Source organism: Amborella trichopoda, chromosome 9 (genome assembly GCF_054954075.1).
Source record: "Amborella trichopoda isolate Santa Cruz 75 chromosome 9, AtrichopodaSantaCruz75HAP2 v2.0, whole genome shotgun sequence".
In the NCBI taxonomy this organism is placed as follows: domain Eukaryota; kingdom Viridiplantae; phylum Streptophyta; class Magnoliopsida; order Amborellales; family Amborellaceae; genus Amborella; species Amborella trichopoda.
Window position 1 is genome coordinate 53,008,737 of NC_142344.1, and position 22,510 is coordinate 53,031,246.

General features: G+C 35.9%; 1 protein-coding gene across 1 annotated transcript; it reads right to left on the bottom strand.

Moving 5' to 3' along the window:
* Positions 1–17,004: 17,004 nt before the first annotated feature.
* Positions 17,005–20,501, bottom strand: LOC18441552 (uncharacterized). Its single transcript, XM_006851782.4, has one exon. The coding sequence runs from the start codon at positions 19,611–19,613 to the stop codon at positions 17,355–17,357; it is 2,259 nt and encodes a 752-aa protein (XP_006851844.1). The 5' UTR covers positions 19,614–20,501; the 3' UTR covers positions 17,005–17,354.
* Between the last annotated feature and the right edge of the window lie 2,009 nt (positions 20,502–22,510).

Genomic DNA, 22,510 nt, shown 5'->3' on the forward strand with positions numbered 1-22,510 from the left:
TGGATTAGGTATTTATTCTTAGGTAAAATATACAATAAGGCTACTTATATTTGATACATGGAGGTCACAAGTAATATGACTATCGGATGTAATATTGGGTTGCTGTATTTACTCCATTGACCAAGCTCAAAGTTCAAAGTAAGTTTTTCGAGCTTTGTGACATACCCTAACTGTCGAATTTTACATCAAATGGTTATAAATAACTGTAACCTCTATATACGAAAGGTAAATGGTCTCATAGCGTACAATCTATATACCAAAGGTTATAAGTAACAGTAACCTCCATGTACTCTAATCACCTTATCAGCTTCCAACATTTAATAAAATTTAAGACTTCATTTTTTTTGGATGTTAGGACTTTTCACTACTTAATTTTTTTTTTTGTATACATTGGATTAAGAAATTAAAAAAAAAATTAAGAGTCAAACCAAGTCACAATTCAAATCCAGGTAGGGGTTAGCATCCTGCTTAGCCAAACCATCTGCCTCCATATTTGCCTCTACGTAGCAATCTGCAATTTTGAATGTCACAGCCTGCAAGGATGTTTCTGGTCTCCTGTATAATTGGGGTTATTTTCCATGGAAAGTTAACTTCATCTCTATACCATCTAATTATATTTTGTGATTCTCCTTTTACCAGTATTTATCCTTTAAATATTAGTATTACTTTAAATATTGAAGTAGTGCCCTTACTTCAACTTCACCTTGTCCCAGTAACCATGAGAAAGCTTGCACTTTGTGGGGGATAAGAGTGTCCATGCCTTAGCTAGGCCATTATCCAAATCTTTGTGTTTTTCTGAAAGTAACAATATGCAGAGGGAGCTCACTGTATATTCTTCTGGTGCTATGAGTTTTCATATAATTTGATCTTCTCTCTGTAGGGAGTGGTACACTTATTGCATGAATCCTATTAGACTAGTGAACTACTTTATAAACTGATCTGACATTCTTTTATGGACATGGTCTCTATGAGTCCATGTAGAAATGAGTCACCTTTTGAAAATCTATTTTTGAGATGGATTTTTGGACATAATTTTTAATGACATGTAATATCAAACATGGAGATCATAAATATGAAAAAATAAATAAATTTGAAAATTAGAAATAATAATTCTATTAAAAAAATATTTTGATAATTAATTTCAATTGTTTTTCAATGGACCACCTATTTGCATCCATCTTAAAGATGGATGCTTATACTTGGGGACCACAAATGTAGTTATGCCTTCCCTGCTGCATGAAACAATTTTCCTTCTTTTATGGACACGGTTTAGACACGGTTTAGGTGAGTCAGCCAACTCACCTATTACTGTGCCATCCCTTGTCTAACTAATGTCAATCTCTAAGATGGATGTAAAAAAATGTTACATCCATTAAAAGTTTAAATGGACGACAAAGATAGAAATTAAAAAAACAACATTTATAATTTTTCAAAAAGAAAAATTTCACCAAACAACTTTTTCCTTCTTTATACTACATTGAATATTCCACTATGATTTATTCCTCTCTCTTGTGACCTCACTGCTCACCTCAGCTTGGGGATCCACCTCAGCAAATAACTCAGAAGCAAAGGAATAGTTTGATCTCCTTGTTGAAATTCCAGTATCTAAGGAACATAGTGCTATTGTGGTCTTCCGCCGTCCATACACGAGATGAAGCCGTTCTCTACCTAGGGCTTTGAATTACAGAGAGATCGAGATCTATCCCATATTTGTCAATCAACATTTAGATTCTAGAGCTTCCCTACCACCGCTTTGAACGTAATAATGTTCATCAATTTGAGTGCTCTTATGTCTAAGCCACCCTCCCTTTTAGCTAGGGGTAGCAATGTACCTGGGACCTGACGGGTATACCTTTTTTTGATGGAAGTTCAAAATTTTTTTGACCAAGCACTAAAAGAAATTACAGAATCAGAGACCATAGTCTCACTAAAAGTAATCCCACCTTTGGCAAGATGGTCAACTAATACATTCGCTTCACGGTAGACATGTACAAAAGAACAACAGAACGTCGTAGAAATGTCCAAAAGCTCCAATAGAAAGAATCGGAAAACCCATGGTGATTTTTGTTCCATTGTACACCACTTGATGACATTGAGCGAATCACCCTCCACCACACAAGGCACACCAAAATTCTTGGCAGCAAAAACCTTTAAACCATAAAGAAAAGTCATATTCTTCACAAAATTAACAGTATTAACACCCAACGGCCCAACATATGAGAAAATCACAGACCCATTCCAATCTCTTACCACTCTACATAAACCAGTAGGACCTGGATTATCTATAGAACTCCCATCAAAATTTAGTTTAAAAAGTCCCAAAGATGGTGGTGTCCATCTTCCCAACGGTTTAGTAGAAAATAGCTTAAATTGGAGAATATTAGAAAAGTTCCTTCTCACATCCGCCTCACATCCACCTCTTGCACATCTTTTCCTTCCTTAGTCGTTAAATAGGAGAGCCAAATTGACTGTATAATTTATCCAAAATACTCTCTACAGACAAAGAGCACGCCTCAAAGATCCTTCGATTTCTCTCATTCCAAAGTTCCCAGAGAATCATCCTCTCGAAATTTGCCATAATATTAGACCTGTTTTTGGTACCCAAGAGGCTACTAAATGTGATAAGATCCCCTTAACATTCGCAGGTATCACCAGTGTACCCCCCAATCGTGCAAAAAACTAATGCCAAATCTTTTGTGTAAAAGGACAGTGCAAAAATAAATGAGCTCTTGATTTGGCATCACTCTTACACAATAAATAAATATCAGGCAAGATGTTACTACGTTTGATGATGTTATCAACAGTTAGAATCTTATCTTGTGCTGCTAACCATAAAAAAACTTTGACCTTGGGTAGCACGGGCCATTTCCAAACGATTGCAACTTCTGACAAAGTCCATGTCCATCGATCATGAAATAATAGCTTGTACATGGACTTAACCGAAAACATTCCATCCGGAGCATGGTTCCAAACAACGTCATATGAAGCATTGTTTGGGATATAAACTTCTTGGAGACCTGCTAACAATTGAACAAACTCCTGAAAGACCAACTCTGGAATGCGATTATAAGGTAACTCAATTTTTTAATGCACCTGATTTCCTGTAATGTCAACGATGTCTGAGAGCATTGCATTAGTATTGGTCATTTGCTCAAAGATCAAAGGGAATGAATATTTAAGGGGTGAATCCCCTATCCATTTATGATGCCAAAAAGCTATATTTTGTCCATTCCCCAAGTTCTATCTAATATCCCTTTGTATCAACGGCTGACAATAATTAATAGACCTCCAGCAGAATGACATCCCCCTAATACCATTCATTGATCCAACCCACATATCAAAGCTATCTACACCATATTTGGCAGCAATAACTTTATACCAAAGATGATTTTTTAAATTAAGACTCTACCATCACCATTTGCACAATAAAGTTTGATTGACTAGGGATATCTTCCTAAAACCCGAACCCCCATCTCTAATAGGAGTGCACACTCTTTCCCATCTAAGGAGGTGGAACTTCTTAGAGCTATCAAAGGACCCCCATAGAAAATTACCCATTAAAGTCTCTATGTTTTTAACCACCCTTGGGGGAATAAAAAAGAAAGACATTTAATAAATTGGGAGATTCAACAAGCAGGTTCTTACCATATTCTTCTGTCCAAAAAAACGTACTTATACTTCCATAAATCCAATTTTGATTGAATCTTTTGAATGATTCTATCCCATACTGCCATAGGAATACGTCCATATGAGATTGGCATGCCTAAGTACCAAAATGGGAACTAGTCTATCTTGCAGCCCAACACCCCAACAATATCATTGATTAATGCCAATAACTGAAGATTTATTGAAATTAACTTTTATACCTAATGCAATTTCACAACATTGTAAGAAGGTAGCAATTCTATCAACTTGGTCAATACTTGCTTCACAAAATAAAAAGGTGTCATTAGCATTTTGTAAGTGTGAAATACACAGTCCATCATTAGGCATTTGAAAACCCATAAAGTATACCTGACGGGTATACTTGACCTTGGGTTCAGGTATGGGTCTAAATTTTAGACCCGAATGCTATTTGGATATGGGTTTGGGTCCAGCCGTACCCGACCCGACATACATATGTAGTCATAGGGTATATGATGGCAATCATGTGTCGTTAGGCATGTGCTAAGTGTTCATATTGTTACAATATTTGTAATATTTACAATATTATTTAAAAAAAGAAGTTCATAGTCATTAGGATATATAATAGTAAAAAATTAGCAAAAAAAAAAAAAACTCATAGTCATAGACTGGCAATGGATCCAACTAGACCAAGGACTTGAGGGGTAGAGACTTGGGATCTGACGGGTCTATGTATGGGTCCAAATTTTAGACTCGAATACTATTCGGGTCTGGGTCCAGCTGGATCCGATGTGTTGCCACCCCTACTTTTAGCTGCACATACCTTATTCCTTTTTACAAGATGAAATTTCTTACCTCCTCGATTCCACCCACAAATGCTCTAATTAGAGCTTCCAGGGACTTAACATTCTGCTGTTATCTTAAACAGTGGAATGCATTGGAGTGGGGTGCGTTTGACTTCATCGTAGCAGTCCTCTCACCTAAAGATAAATACTTAAAACTTCTATATGTCAATTTGTTTTTTTTAATATTCTAATTATTGGGTATCATATTGATCTTGGTGGATGAACTTGAAGCAGAGCATACCTAAGGGGCTGTTTGGTTCAATGAAAATAATTCTTAGAAATTTTATTCATATGACAAAATACAAATATTTAGTTCGTACGTTTAAATACGAAAAGAACTCCCTACCTCAAGAGGTTGGGACAAAATTATGTAATGTTATTTTACCTCATTGGGTCAGAATTAAATTATCTCAAAATTAAAGTTTTAAAGAGAAACTTATCTCAAATTTTAATTTATAAAGAGAAAAACTATTTGAATTTTTTTAAAAAAAATTATATCAAATTTCAAGTTTTAGGGAAACTACCTCAACATTTTTATACAGAAAAACTATTTTAAAATTTTTAGAGAGATGAATTATCTCAAGGCTTTTGCAAAGAGAAGCTATATCAAATTTCAGAAGTTTAGATAAAGGAAATATCTCAAAAAATTTTAGAAAGAGAAAATATCTCAAAATTTTTTAGGGAGAGAAACTATATCAAATTCTAAATAATAGAGAGAGAGAGAGAAAATATCTCAAAAAATTTTAGAGAGAGAAATTATATCAAATTTCTAGTTAAAGAGAGTTAAACTATCTCAATATTTTCGAGAAATTATCTTAAATTTTTTAGAGAGAGAATTTATCTCAAAGTTTTTAGATTGAGAAGCTACTTAAAATCCAAATTTTTAGAGAGCTCTCATAATTTTTAGAGAAAGAAGCTTTCTCAATATTTTAGAGAGAGAAACTATAGCAAATTTTTAGAAAGGAAACTATCTAAATTTTTTTTGATAGAAAAGCTATCTCAAATTTAAAAATTTTAGAGAGAGAAGCTAAGGAAATTATCTCAAAATTTTTCGATAGAGAAACTATCTAAAATTTCAATTTTTTAGAGAAAAAACTATCTTAAACTTTCTGTTTTAGATAGATAAACTGTCCGACAGTTTTTAGAGGGAAACCTTATCAAATTTCAAGTTTTAGAGAGAAACAATATCAAAATTTTTAGAGAAACTACCTTAAAATTTTTAGAGAGAGAAACTATATCAAAATTTTTAGAGAGAGATAAGCTATCTCAAATTTAAAATTTTTAGAGAGCGAAATTATCTCAAAATATTCAGAGAGAGAAACTAAAACTATCTTAAATTTTAAGTTTTAGAGAGAGCAATGATTTCAAAGTTTTTAGAGAGAGAAACTATATCAAATTTTAAGTTTTAGAGAGAGAAACTATCTCAAAATTTTGGAGAGAAACTATCTTAAATTTTTTTGAGAGAAAAACTATCTCAAAGTATTTTTAGATAGAAGCTACTCAAATTTCACATTTTTAGATAGAGAAACTATATCAAAATTTGTAGAGAAAGAAACTATATCAAAATTTTTAAAGAGAAAAATTATATCAAATTTTAAGTTTTAGAAAGAAACTATCTCAAAGGTTTTAAAGAGAGAAGCAACTCAAATTTTAAATTTTTAGAGCAAGAGGACATCACAAATTTTGTCGATAGAAAAGCCATCTCAAATTTGTTTTAGAGAGAAACTATATCAAAGTTTTTAGATGGAGAAACTACATCAAATTTCGAGAGAGAAACTATTTCAAAAAATTTAGAGAGAAACTGCATCAAATTTCAATTCATCTATGTTCAAAATTGTGGATGAGCTCTATGTAACCTTTTACATCACTTGCATAAGCTTTGTACAACTTTTTATATTACTTGTGTTTTCATGCGATACTAAGCTCAGTAACCAGATGTTTAGGATTTGAGGCTTAATGCTTTAACAATTTTTATAGAGGGCATACACTATGCTCCCTTGGGAGCATATTATACATTTACTCTCTAGGGGCAAAACAATAATTTATGAGTTTTTCTTCTTCAAGTTTCGGGCTCCATCCAATTTTGAGTTTATAAACATCTACATCATTCCATCCAAAAATTGGAATGGTGCAATCTTGGGATGATATTTTTCTTAGGCACATAGAGAGTGAGAGTAAAGTGTTTTTTTTTTCTCTTTAGGGTTATCACATCCCCAAAACTTGAGATCAAAAGAATATCCTTAGAGTAAATTTTGCTCGAGGGAGTAAATAAATAGTACACTCCTACAGAAGGAGGAAATCTTTAGGCTTTTTAATATCCCAAATCCAGATGTATTGACATGTATCAATACACAATGGAAATATAATATCTTGGGTTGCTTTACCTCATCTCTATGAAAGGGATAAACATAGATTTTAAATTCATCGTAAGGTTTTCGACACCGAAACTATATCTCCAAAAAGTTTTTAGAGGGTGCCTTATGCTTTTCAAACTTCAAAATACCCGTATTTAGATTTGGCCTGGTGTGGTCGGAACCGATCAGCACCTATCATTGTATTAAGGTTTGAAATGAGAAAATAAAATGATAGCTGTTAAAACATAATGGTCATAGATGCACTTTATCATGTGAATTTTTGAGAAAATGGGAGATAGAGATTGTACCACCGTTTTTGCCCTAGTTCCCTCAGCTCTTGGTAATTTTTTGATTTTGCTATATATAAAAAAGCGAGAAATGAAAGGCAATTCAGGCCACTGTCTGGGTTTTAAAACACCTACATTTGATCGGCAATTTTCAAATTTATATACCAACCGATCTTACTAGTGTTTGAATTTTCAAATTTATATACCAACCGATCTTATTAGTGTTTGAAAAATCATTGATCCAGATAGAGAACTAGTGATTCACATCAGATTTAGCAGCTGACGGCTCAATTCTTTCATGCAATGAAGAATCGTTATGACTTGGTGGGAATCACGAGTTCTGTCTTTAGAATCAGCTATCCAAGTTAGAGAACCTAGGGTTTCACTTGATTTAAATTTTTTAGAAATTTCTTTATGCTTTTACAGTTTATTTTTTTGCCATAACAAACCGCGCACATCTGGCTAGGTGATGCCGATTTAGATCTGGAATCTTTGAGGCAGCTTGGAACTGGTCAGGTATTGGATTGGGTCTTAGACCCCCTGGTTTTGCCCCAATTCACACAGTTTTTTAGTGGCTTTTATTGTTATTTTTTCTATACATAAGACCAGGGGAACTGACGAGCCCGCGATGAACAAATGGCGAAAGATTATGGTCGCTTGTTTGGGTTTTAAAACACTGTATTTAATCAAATTGGCAATTTTTAACTTTACAAGATATACCACCACATATCAATCTCATATGGCTGCATGCAGGTCCAACGAATATAACCAGTGTTTGAAAAATCGCTAATCTGATAGGAATCGGCAATTCGGATCATATTTAGTAGGTGATGTTACTCGTTCTTTTACTCAACTAAGAATCGATTTGACTTGATGGGAATCGTCCAGTTCTGTCAAAGACTCAAGTAATTTGTTTTTAGAATCAGAGATCCAAGTCGGATAACCTTGCGGTTCTACTGGATTCAATTTTTTATTTTTTTTGCCATAAATAACCGTTTCATTCAACTAGAAATCTTCGATCCAGATCTGGAGTGAGACACTAATGGCAAATCCACCACCCAATTTCGAATTTCACAACCCTCAATGCAATTGATAATTCTACTTTTTTTAACATTCATGGGTAAAATTGTCATAATAGAATGTGACAGGTCCAAGAACTCGACCATCAATACATGTGTTAGGGACACTTGCATGTGACATGCAAATGACCCATGGTATAAAGTGAAATGAGAGGCTACCACTTATTACTAGAATATTGCTATTATAGCTCTAAGTCTAAACCAACCACCCTATTTGTACTGTAATGATATCATATTTTGTTATATAAATGACTAATTTATGCCTAAACCTCTTATTTGTTACCTAAACCTTTTATTTGTGAAAATTGAGAGTTTTACCATTATATATGAGGTGGTATTTATGGCTGTGGAGTGGAGGCCATGTGAAAGGTTATCGATGCTTTAGGAGCCCCATGCAATGGTGCTTGCTCTTTGTCATGAAGGAATAAGTTCAAGAAATTTATGGCTTTTGCTCACAAAGGGTAGGACATGCCCTACAAAATCTTTTCACAGTTGAAAGCTTCTTAGGTTTTCACTTGAACCACCCCACCCTTTCCCCTATGGTGAAAAAAAAAAAGGGTGAAAGATCACGAGTCGAATTTCTTGTCACACACCATGGGAGAACAAGGCAAACAGTCAGATTCGCGTAATTTCAAAAGAAATAGGAGATATGCAGATATTAAATTTTGTACTCTCATCATCTATATCTAAAAGCACAAAACATAAAAAATAAAAATTCTGTTAAAGTAAAATAAATCTGTCATTTTCTGCTGTCTAGATCATCTTGTGTTCATTCAGGGACATCCAACCTATGCTGTTCTAGGAAAGCCACCATGAGAGTCATCTTCCAAACCAAAATGATGAACTTTTTAGGTTGCTTCCAAGGGTAGCAAATGATCCATAAATGATTCTCTCTCTCTCTAAACCATGAAAAACAATGGAAAGAAATTGAAGAATTCTTAGTTTACTTGTGTGTGGGGGCATGACCTGTTGATGTTGTTTCATGACTTCAAGTTTCTTAGGGCTTTTTTTGTTTTTTTTCAGTTGGAATCCCCATATTATTACTCTACTAAAGGAAAAGGAAAAGGAGATGGAGAAATGGAGAAATAGTTGAATGAGAATAGTGGGAAGAGAAAAAGAGGAAATCTAGGGTTTGAGCATTGGGAATGATTGGCTTCCTTAAATAGTAATGAGGGCTTTAAATTTAAGTTTGACTCCCTGTTCCTCAACCCCAACGGTCTCTTGAATTGGGACCATACATGAAAGAGGGAAAAGAACTCATATTTTATTACTTTCCGCTTTCTCAAATTTCCCTTTTTTTCCTTTGTTTATTGCAACTATATTGAGCCAAGCAGAGAGATATATATATATATATATATAGTAAGCTTTGCATCTCTCTCACACACACCATGTATATATATATATATAGTAAGCTTTGCATCTCTCTCACACACACCATGCATACATGCAAGTTTAGTATATATATATATATATATATCTGAAAAACATTATAAAATTCTACAATACTTCACTTACATCTCATCACCATCCAAAATTCATCACACGGTCACGGTTGTCTGGTAGTATTTGAATTTTAATAATTATTTTACAAATCAGATTTATTTAAAATTTGAAACGTGTGTACATATCATCAAGTCGCACCAAAATAATATTTATAAAATAAAATGATAAAATACCCCTGAAAATTTATAAAGGTATTTTAGATTATTTTTATCATCCAAATTATTTGTTTTATATTTTATACAGGCACACTCACTAAGCCGCATACACTTACAAAATTTCAAATCAATATGATTTGTAAAACTAATATTAAAATTCAAATACTAGCAGACATATGTGGCCGTGAGATGAACTTTTGACAATGATAAAGCCGTATGTGAAGTACTGTAGAACTTCATCTATAAACGTTTTGTGTTTTGTAGTGTTTTCTTTTATATATATATATATATATATACACCCACCATGTACACATGCAAGTCTAAGGCGGCCTCTATACGTATAATTGTTGTGAAAAACCTAATTCGATGGATCAATGATAATGCAAAAAACAATCTTGTCAATAAAGAGAAAAAGATAATATAAAAAACAAGAGAAAAAATGACAATAATAACAAACATACAAAATAATGTTACAATATTCACGGGTAAATATGGTCAATAATTTTATTATTACATTTTAAGACATAATTACATAATACAAGAATATTAGCTTTGATTTTCTTGTGTGTGCATGAGAAAGAGAGAGAGATGTTATGGAGCTTTAGCCCCACGAGACATCTAGAGGGCCATGATTGTCATTTCCTTTCAAACATGGAAAATATATCAAATGAGAAATTAGAGTTAAACTATTTAGTATCTTTTCAGTAGATATACTTTCAAACAACACATCATTCTCTTGATCAAATTTCATATAACAATGGCTATAAACTGTTGAAAATACTTGAAATTGTTAGATGGTGAAGTGTTAGATAGCTGATCCGGCAGATAAGATTTGATAAATTTCGCCCGAAATGATAAACCTTGGTGTGCTTTTAGAGAGAGAGAAAGAGGTTCAAGGACTTTCTGTTATCTTCAAGAAATAGTAGAGGAAATAGTGGAGGTCTTGCTTTTTTCGTTCTTTCCTTTTTCTTTTTCTTTTGCATTATAGAATAATATTTTACCGTAAGAGAGAAATATTAGAGCATTTTGCTTCTATTTTTTTCTTTTTTCATTTGGAGTTACAAACCTTGGTAGAAACTCCCTCTCTCAAGTCATTTAAGAGAGAGAGGGAGTTCTCTAGTAGTTCCTATAAAAGATCGGACTAATGACATATATAATACTAGTAGTTCTTATAAAAGATCGGACTAATGACATATATAATACTAGTAGTTCTATAAAAGATCGGACTAATGACATAAATAATAATTGAATTATCAGTGCACATGCTGCATAGTTGGTTCTCGACTTCTCATTCTTTAAAGACTACAAATGTAACAGGAACATCCTGCATAGTTGGTTCTCGACTTCTCATTCTTTAAAGACTACAAATGTAATAGGAACATTTGTCGACAAAAAGATCGCCTAAGGATTTTGTTTCTGTTTTTTTCCTTTTTCTTTGGAGTTACAAACCTCGGTAGAGAGAGAAAATCTCCCTATCAAGTGATTTTAGAGAGAGAGAGCTCTCTATAATTTCCAGTTAACAGTTTGAGAGAGAGAGAGAGAGTTGTGTACTTCTTTGTAATCATATTCTCATGAGAATTTATATAAATGATAAATTACAAGTTCATGACTAATCTCTTTCTAGTTGCCAAAGATTCAAATTCAACGCGCTTTCAAAATGGGAAAAATTCAAACGAAATTAAAAAATGTTTAGGACAACTCTTTCTATTTTAAATCTTAGTTCTGTAACTACCCGACACCCTGTCTTTTTCGTTAAGAATATAACTTCTTTCCCTTTGATATCATTTCCTAGATTTTGGCATTTCGTCTTATTCTTGACCATAAAAAATAAAAAAGAAAACCACTTTTTTTTTGAATTTTTTTCTTTTACTTTTTTTTTTTTACCTTAACCACTTTTTAACCCTAGGGCGGTAATTTGTTTAAATGAAATGGGACTGGGGTAAAATATTTTGGAAAATTTAGGTAAATGTCACTTGTATTTTTGTGAATAGTTTTAATATTTTTTATTTTAAGCTGTATCCCACTTTTTCAGAGCATGTATCATATTTATTTTAGTGTTTCTCTATGAATCAAATTAAACTTAATTTATGGGTGTCCATAGTTTTTACCATAATGCACTTGTAAAAAATATAAAAATAATAATTATAAATGAATAAAATTATTATAATGACTAAAATGCCTCTAAATTTGCATGATATTATGGTAAATTTTAATTATTATTACTATTATTATTATAGAAGTATGGTGGCAAGAAATATGAACAAACAAAATTTGAGCTCAATGCAATGTACAAAAAAAACAGATAAAATTGGAATACTAGATGCAACATGTATCGAAAATACAAAAATCATTGTAGGAAAAATCGAACAAGAACAGTTAATCGGACATGGGGCAGGAAGCGGTTAAACCGGCCTTACCAGTAAACCAGCCTGTTCAATCGGCGTAACTGGGCAAATTCCGGGTGATAAAAAAAGTGTTAAAAAATAAAAATACAAAAAAATCTAATAAATTATAAAAAAAAATATTTAAAACATGATTAAACAAAAGCACATTCAAATGAAGTTGAGAATTAATTAAAAAAAAAAAAAAAAATTTAAATAGTTGATTTGTGCATAACGGTATTTTTAAAATTTTCTGAAATGATGGAAAAATATAAAAATAAGTATTAGTGGCCAAAACAATTTCCAATCTTCATCAAAGAAAAACATTAAAAAAATGTATTACAAACCAAATCCCTTATTTTTTTGGATTTTATATAATTTTTTGAATTTTTTAAAAATACACAGCCAGTTCGCCAAAACCGACCGAAACTGGAACCGACCAAAGGTATGTTCCTATCTAATTGCGCACTTAGAATTTGAAGACCAAATTTTCCTTGATAAAAATATATATTTTTAAAATTTCACGTATATTTTCCTAAGATTTACAGCCAAAAAAGCCACATGCTTTTCTCAAAATGAGGTCAGATTTGGGAAAAAAAAGAAAGAAAAGGGGAATATTAGGGCCAGAACCGAAATTTCGCCGAAAATTTGATCAGTGTATGACCTTTTGAAAGTAACATCAAAAGAGGAACCAGAAAATACACTTCATAGTTATCTAGGTTTAGTAATTTAAAGTTAAAAAGGTGAAGTAGCAATAAAAGGGCGGAGATTCTTAGGGAAAAAAAAAAAAAAGAGACTTATGTCTTTCTCTCTCTAGACCCAAACACTACTGATTACTGTAGTGCTTTTAGAAAGCCATGAGTTGGGGAAGAGAGCAAACAGTGAAAAGCATTTCACCCTACAAAAAAGGGAAGAAAGTTAATTAATAATAATAAGGATAATAATAATGGTAATAATAATAATAATAATAATAGAGGGAGGGGGGCAAGGATTGAAGTTGGTGAGGGGTCAGTATTGTAAGCTTTGCCGACAGCCACCACTGTCTTTACATAAAGGGTAATTTTTTGGGGCAAATACCAAAGTTTGTATTCTTTCACCCTTTTACCCCACTATTTCTAGAGAGAGAAACACTATTTCTAGAGAGAGAAAGAGAAAAGAGTTAATGGGGTGGTTGCTAAGCTACCCATGATTCTAACCTTTCGATTTGGGGAGGTGAAAATTGTTGTTAACTTGCTGTCTGGTTCTTTATGATCAGAAGAAATGATGACCATGGTTTCTGAGATTCCTCCCCAAAAAAAAAAAACAAAAAAACTAGAGAGAGAGAGAGAGAGATTGAATTTGTAGATGTTGGGTAGTTTTATTTGATCTTTGAAAACATCACAGCAATGATCCAAAATTGGTTGCATATGATCAGAGGAAATCATGCCTTTAGTTTCTGAGACCCCCCCCTCTGTACACATATGTGTAGAGAGAGAGAGAGAGAGAGAGAGAGAGAGAGAGAGAGGCACTCATGATTCTAACCCGCTGATTTCAAGGGTTGAAAGCATAATGTTCAAAACTTGCTGTCTGGTGCTTTATATCAGATCAAATGATGGTTCTGATTTATCACATTCCTTAGGGAGAGAGAGAGTGTGTTCAAGTGATAGTCAGATTTCTTTCGCTAATTTGTAGAGAGAGAGAGAGAGAGGGAGAGAGTCTGACTGTGCAGGCCACTGAGAAAAGGGAATCCATAGCAGAAATAATATGGTGAAGATTAAATGAGAGGGGCACGTATGGCATCAAAAACTTCTATATCTCTCTCTAATTCTTGGATCCTCATTCATGGCATCATTAGTTGCCATTTCAGGCACTATTACATGACACTGGTTTTTTGTAGTAAGTTTTGTTATAATAATAAATTCAATCATGACCCAACCTCATGCTTTCATGTAGTACTGAAATTTTCGCTACCAAAATCTCATGTATAGAATGTAATTGGCCTCAAAGCCATGAATATGCTGTTTCTCATCCTTGATTTTAGGTTTTAGGTTTAACAAAGCAGCTCACATTCTGGTTTTAGTGATTCTATGTGCTCCAATTCTACTCACTCTATCTGCTTCCTCATTGATTCTCTCTCTTTCCTTCTCCACGGTTGTATGCAAAGAGACAATTTATTATTTGTACATGGAAGTCATAATAATTATTATTTTTAAATATCAAAATGGGGGGTTGTATGCGTGTCTTTGAATAGACATTAAATTCTTAAAAAACAAAAAATGTTTTTGGACTTCGTGGCTCATTTCAAGTCGTCTAATTTGACATATAATGAATAGAAACGATTGTAACCTCCATATGTAAAAGATAAATAATCTCTTTGTAGACAATCCCGCTTATGCCTTAATGAGCCCTTTTAATTTCTAATGATCATCGGTTCTCTCTCTCAAGAATGTTCAAAACTCACAGGCCCAACTAAAAATCTATGTAGATTAATTGTTCAAAACCCAAGTATGCCCAACTAAAGATCTTCCTCTCTCTCTAAACCTGATGTGAAATGCTCAAAACCCATGTAAGCCCATGTAAAAAGCCTAATGGGACAGTCATCAGCAGATGATGTTTAAGGGAGGCCCATAAACCCACTTTTCTTTGACCAAGACAAAAGCTTTGAGAAGGACATCCACTGCTTTCATGGTGGGTGTCCACTCCATAGAGACCAGAAAACACACACCAGGCGTTACACTGGTTTGGAGGATCTCTCGCTCTCTACTCTATATCTCCTCTCTTTATCTCTCTTCCGAGGTTGACCGATACAACCATCTGGTTCGCCATTGACCCAACCAGCTCTGATAAACCTTACCCTTACCATGGCTTGATCCAAGTATCACCACAGAGAAAACCTGCAAAAATTGCATCATTTTGTTGCTTTTGAACTTAAGTCATTGCCATTCTTGTGCTTCATCTAGGCACACTTTTTGAGCATCACAACCATTTCTATAAACAACAAGTTCCTACCACCTTAGTGGCTCTCACAGTACCCCTCTATCTTGTCACTTTCTATTGTCACCTAGTGAATTCATCCACATTTCTCTCTCTAAAAAATTGAAACATCATATTCCCTGATCGTTAAAGAGGAGCTTCAGGGTCCTCCCATGTTTGAGAAAGATCAGGCTTTGTAAATTCCCTTTCACCAAATCTGCTAATCGACATGCAAATGCATGAAATCAAACGTGGCTTCAGCAGAATTTTGCAGTTAGATTGAATACCATTTTGGTAAGGAATCCAGAAAAGCCGGTCATTCGAAAAGAATTGTGAAAGATTTCACGCTTCAAAGCACACATGAAGAATCTAAAGAGAGTGCATATGGCAGATGCAGCCCAAATTTAGAGTTCGATTCGGAACTGCTATCGAAACATAAATTGGAGGTAAACAATAGATGGAAACTGAAACTAAAACGTATCTTCATTATGAGAGCATAAAAAGGAAAACTACAACCAGATTCAATCCCACTATCTCTCCTCTCTTTCTCGCTCTCTACCACAAGTCCTTGCAAAGACAGAGATGGATCAACCAAAAGTGGAGCATGTTTTCGATGCCGATCTGATTACTAAAAACTCGGAAGCAGCAGGAGCCATTTATAGAAGGGAATCCAATCAAACCCAACTAAAGTGTGGTCCATCAAAATACAGTCTTCACTGGCTGGTTCCTTCCCAATATAAGTTCAGAGAAACCCGTCCATGTCTACTAAATAGATGGCAACATGGATGTACTTTTGCAAAGGAATGGCCAAGAGAACCCATCATATTGATTTATGAGGATTTAGAGAGAAATAAATATGGTGGCATTTTCCAGTAAAGACTCCTTTAACCTGTATACATCAAGGTCCAACTGTAAGAATGCAGGCTTCTATTTAGATCAGTCCTTCCCATATTGACATTATCTGCCATGTGAACCAGTAAAGCTATTCGAGAACGGCTTACCGAATAAAGGATTGTTATGATTCTCATGATGTGAAGGAAAAGGATGGGTACAATGGGTCCAAAAGGAGCCCAGTTTGGAAGCATATTACTCACTGAAGGAGCCTAGTTTGGAAGGAAATTCGGTGGAGAGAGAAAAGGATGGGTGTAGAGAGAGAGTAAGGAATGCAAACCACTTTTGAAGCTGAGAAAATGTGAAGGAACTGAATCCTGAACCACTTTTACTCCACGAACATCTAGTCGAACTGCTTAGAATGATCAGACGTATCTTCATTTTTGCAAAATTGAAAGGATGAGCCCATATCGCGACTAAGATCAATCTTTCAGGAATCTCTCAGGAAAGAGGTTAGGAAAATCAATGCTTCATCTCAATTAGTGAGAACAGGGTGACAACTGAGAATAAGGTAGTGATTCTTATACACATTTCATAGAGAACTTCGGTGTCCCTTTCATTTAGCAATCACGAGCATTCTGACGAAGACAAGAACTAAAGAGTAAATTTCTCCACAAAATAATCAAACTGAGAAAAGAACACACAGATTGGCAGATGCCCTATACATGGTTCATCCATATTCATAAACCTGCTAAATAGTTACTAACTGCATAAATTCAAAATAATGATATATGAAGTTGTTACATGAAGGTCCAATAAAAATGAACTGAGTGTTCTGTACAAATAAGAGAAGCATAAAGAACGAATCAGATGGGAGGCAGCACAAATAAGAAAATTAGAGAAAGAGTGAGAGAGAGAGAGGACCACAATGGAAGCTGCAAGGCAAAGAAAGGTATAGCAATCATGGAGCCAAAAAACAGAGCTTTCTCAATCTCAAACCAAGGAAGAACCTTCCCTCCACATAATTATTATTAATGTCCTCTAGGGATCAAAAGGCTACATCTGTTTTCTTCAACATTCTATCTCTTGTTTGTTTCTATAAACAACAGGAGTTTTTTAGCAAACTCAATAAACCCAAAATCATGTTTGGGTGGGGAAAGCTCTATTGTCCCCCTACCCCCCAATCCCTCCTCTGGTTAAACATCACAAAGAGCCTAGGGCTCCTCCCCACCCATTAACTAAATCAGTAAAAAAGTACCCCCTAAACGAAAGGGCAACAGAGACATAAGATTAAGAGAAAGAAAGAAGAGTAAGAGAAAGAATTCAAATAAATCCTACAAATGTTACACAGATTGATCCACGAAAACCTCATTTAGCACTTCGTCCTCACCATTCGCAAAGAGGTCAGCGTCCTTCTCCTCCTCGCTCGAGAAGTCTCTACGCTCAAGCTTTGAATGAGCAGCTATAAATATCATCTTTTGAGCTCTCTCCATTCCCAACCTCGAATGCCCATGCGTGTAAACCCACCTCAATAAGCTCCAATTACACTTAAAACCAGTGGAAGTAGCATGAAGAAAGATTAGTCTCACTGCTACTTTCCCCAAAGACTTGAACTCACTCAAACAAGTTTCCCAAACCAGCCGGCTACTTTGTGGGTTTGCTATTTTCATCTTACCGGTAATAGGGTCTCTCTGTCTAACCTGAACAGCTTGTGCATATAAAGGATCGAGACCTTCAGAGCGCCATTTCATGAGCTCCATTAAAGCAATGTGAGCTTCTTCTCTTGAAACTAATCGAGTTATAAGCTTATCAACATCTTTCTCTTGCTCCTGTGTGAGGCATTTGAAGGGAGGGAGATACTTACCGCTCGCGTCACGGATGAGATAGAGAGGGTCGAGTATGAAAGCAGCTGACCACGCTGGGTGATAATTCTTTTTGAACCTCTTCTCCACTACTTTCTCTACTTGCCCCTCCTGTACATTGAACTTGACACACCATTCTTTCACTTTGGTGCGAAGCTCCTCCCACAATGGCAGGCATTGCCCAACTAAAGGCCTCTCGGTTTCGATCTCTTGAGCCATTGTCTTGACCAACTTAGTGAGAGAAAGAACTGCCTCTAATTCGTTCCAAAAACCCATGTCTCCAATTATATCTGCAACTTCTCTGGCAAGAGGATCCTGTGAGCAAAGAAGCTTAAAGGAGTCATCCATTACAGCAAGTTGCAGAGCTCGAGCAGTGGCCATGATGTCCTCTAAAGTGGGGCAAATCAGAGGGAAGTTTTCGCCAGAAAACCCACCTGATAAATGGTTTTCTGGCAAGACTCTGATCAGCCCCACCTGATCAAGCTCCTGCAACTGCGACTTCTCAAACCCAGCTCTCAATTGAGCTTTCGAGTTAAAGACATTTGCGATTTTTAGGCAATTCTCAGCTACTTTTCGAAACAAAGGGAGCTGTTTGCCAAAATCCTTGATCAAGCTATTGAACCCTTGGAATTGGCAAGAAAGGTTCACCATCCAATGGTTTTCAGACTCCAAATTCCTCAAAGCCTTGGCTTTGAACCTATCGGCAACTATACCAACACATCTCTGAACAACCCCACCATTGCAAATTGCATTTACGCTATCCCAAAGTGTTTCCTCTGCAAAATTTGAAGGAACAGAGCCAGTAGTGAAAACTGCCTTTCTAAAAAGACTGGTTCCATTAGGGAGGTTAACTGTGATCGAAACCAAGTTCTCTCCAAAAGAAGAGAAGGGAGAAGAGAAATGGGGTTTCGGTTTCCAACCATCAGAAGAGACCTGAAAGAACATGGCGTCTCTAAGCTTCGCTTCCGATTCGTTTTTCACCTCTTCATACCTCGCATCAAGCCTTGGGCCTGCAATTTCCTTACGAGAAATCGGGGGGACACCTAGATGAGAGAGAAAGGACTTGAATTTAGGGTGCTCGAGGCTAGAGAGAGACACACCACCACAAGACTCATAGAGCCAATCACTGAGAAGGTTGAAAGCTGTTTCGGCCTGGTTTTTGGTGAGAACAGGGCCTGGAGAGGCCTTACCACCTGGGCTCTTGAGCTTTTTCACACTATCCTCAAGCATAGCAAGAGCACCCAAATCCTCTTTTCCACCCGATAGCATCAGAGGGGTGGGGTAAACCACCTCGCAAAATCGAGAGGATTCGACCATGGCGAGAGGTTGGGGCTGAGAATGCTGATGGTGGTGAACGGGGTTTCTCTTTCTAGAGTGGTGAGAAGAGGTAGCAGTTGGGGTAGAGAGGGAAGATGGTGAGATGGGGCGAATGGTGGGGAAGCTAGAGAGAGGTTTTGGGAGATTTGCAGTGAAATTGGGGCAAGTTCCTCGCTTTAGGTGCTCGGAAGCGGTTCTCGAAGGGTTGGAAGCAGAGAAGAGAGAGTTGCAGAGAGAGCATCGAAGCTTTACAGCTTTGGGCGCTCCAGTGTCCTGGTTTTGAACCAGGATGGGCTCGAGATGAGCCCAATACCAAGCTCCCTTGCCTTTAATGGCCTTCGAGCGGACAGTCGTCAAGCCTTCATAGCGCTTGAGCACTGCTTTTGTAGAGACATCGTCTTCGAAACCAGGGGTGCTCGCCATGAGAGAGAAAGCCCGTTTCTCACTCCTCCATGGCACTCTCTCTCACATCAGGGGACACAGCTCGAGCCCCAAGCTCGCCAGGAGCTCGAACCCGGCCACGGCGCGAGACCCACCATCTCCTCTCTCTATAAAGCTCGCACCTTTGATCAACCCACCTCACATAAGGTCCTCTCACCTCTGTTCCACCACCTGGGTCATCGATATTTCTCTCTCTAGACGACTTTCTCTCTCTTCACCCTGATTACACCTGCTTGGGCTCTGAGCGCCGGTTTTCAACTGGGTCTTCCCTATGTTCCTCACAGTCCGTGCTTCCCTACTTTCTCTCTCTACACTCTCGCTCTTACACTGAGGCAAGAGCAGTGGGCATAGCCGCCGGGTTTAGAGTGAAGGGGAGAATATGTGGGGGTGTTTCTCTCTCTAACTTAGAGTGAGAGAGCAATATGTGGGCGTCTTTCTCTCTCTAAGTTCCTCCACATGCCTCTTTGTTTCTCTCTCTAACTCGACTGAACCCCACTGTATTTCTTTCCCTTTCCATTTTCCTGTCTCCTTTTCTTCCCTTTTATTTTCTCTCTCTTCTTTTTCTCTCTCTCTCTCCCCCTTCATGTGTGTGTACTGCTCGTCGAGACTTTTATCATCCCCTTTTAAAGTTTTAATCATTCGCGTGTGACCCCCCAATGTCTTATGTACCTAAAATGACTGAATTGCCCCTTTCACTTATCATTTGACCAGATGGTCCTTCTTGTTTAAATGACCAAAATACCTCTCCCACCCTAAATTTTTTTATTTTTTTAGATTTGGCGCTGCTTTTGAATTCTCAAATAGGACATGCAGGCTATGTTGGATGTGTCTACTCAATGGAATAGATGGACAGTATGTTCCTTCAGGAGTATGAAATCTTTTGGCTTACATGTTTGATACTAATAGCTTCCTTCCAATCTTAAGCAACTTAGAGACTCTTAACATTTATGTTTGAAACCAAACAAGTATTACATATATATATATATATAAATAATAAAGTTTGATATCATTTTATGGAAGATAGGGCGGTTCTTATGATCTCTTCATAGGTCCGGCACTTCAATTGTTGTAATGAATTATTGATGCATTTTTTGTCATTTTGATCATGTTAAGAATGATGGAGTGATAAAGTTCACTTCTACAATAACTCTCGGCTTATTTTGATTATATGTATAAGGCACTGACAAAGTTATCTTATATGTCCAATGCCAAATGTTGTATTTTGATGAAGTTTGAATTATCCGGACCATGCAATTAGATGGCTAGGGTGCATCATTGATTGTACACAATGTTGAAGAAATTTTTTTTCGTCGCCCTCCAAATTTCAAATCTAATGGCTATAGTTGATGTGACTTTTTTCTATACCAAAAAAATAAAAGAAAAAGTTTATATAGAGCAGAGGCTCTAAACAATCAAATTAGAGCCAACCTAAAAAATTTCACTAGAGGATGTCGTTTTAATGCCTAAATATAAATTGATCATCTCGACAGCGAGATACATGGATCAGAGAAAAAAAAATTTGATTTCAAGTTTTGAAAATAGTGCATCTTGTAATGCATTTTTTGACCGTCAATTTTCAAGGTTTTCAAGTTTTATAAATCTGCTTGATCTACACTATTTTTTAAGCTTTAATTTTTTATAATTAAAGATAAAAAATATATTTTACGGCTATCACAAAAATTTCTAATATGAAAACTATATTTCTCAATACTATTTGAAGGTTGGCTTTACTTTGATGGTCTAGAGCCTCTGCTCTATACAAACCACACCAAAGAAAAAATGGTCTCATAATATATAATTCTTTTGATTTATATACCATTTAATGTGTTTTATCACTATATTGGTTTTACTATGTCAAGTGCGGCCATACATGTGCATCCAAACTAGTTCATATGTCACAACCTATTGCTTTATGTCCTGCATTGATATCAACAAGTCTTGCATCTTTAAGTAGACTTGGTGATGGGTCAGGTGGCCCGGCCCTAAAAAATTAGTACTTGAGCCACAAAATGTGGTAGGAGGGCCGAGTTAGGCTTGAGCGAGGGCATCTTCCGCCCAGTCGGCCTGTGGTGCTCATGGCAACCCTAACGGGACGAGGTCCTAGCTAAGGCCAAGGCTGGGTTGGTCCAATTTTAACCTCTCAAGTTTCTCTCATATTTGGGCTGAATTCTAACATGATATTTATACTTCTCGTGATTTTTCACTGAAGTTTAAGAAAAAAATTATTTTGCGGATTTTCTTCTATTTTAGGTAGTTAAAGGCTGCATTTGGGAATGGGGTTTATGCAATAAACTATGTGGTGTACTGATTGATCTTTCCTACGTTTTACAGTGCAGAGTATAAGACCTTATCTTGTTTACAAGTAATGGCAATTAATAAAATAAGGAAAACCACATTTGAAAGGTGGTCACGGGTGTATTTAGAATAATTCTATACAACAGTGGAAACAGAGGGAAAGAGTAGACAAGGAATGAGTGATCCAATTGTGTGTTATAGGAGAAAAATCTAGATCAGAGCCCTTAGCCTTGAAAAAAAAGGACATCCCTTGAAGCCCGACAACCAATCCTTATGTTTTTCAATTACCAGAAGCTCTTAGCTACTCTACTATGAGACAAGACTCAGGGGTCTTACTTGCTCTTACTAAATATTAAGAGTATTTATATTACGGGGAGCTTCCCCTTCTTTAATCTGACTTATATAGAGGTCCTAATCAACTTAAGGAGCACAAATATTAATAGTATATACCTCGAGAGGGATGAGAGAGCATAGACTGATTCAGCATAAACCACAGCTCAATTCCTCTTCTTCTATACAGCATAACTTTTTTTTCTTCTTTTTTACCAATAAAAATACAACATAATTTTAGTTCTAGAGGCTGG

What these genes read in the sequence shown, in the direction of transcription:
- LOC18441552 (XM_006851782.4), bottom strand. Translation starts at nt 19,613, where the DNA reads ATGGCGAGCACCCCTGGTTTCGAAGACGATGTCTCTACAAAAGCAGTG.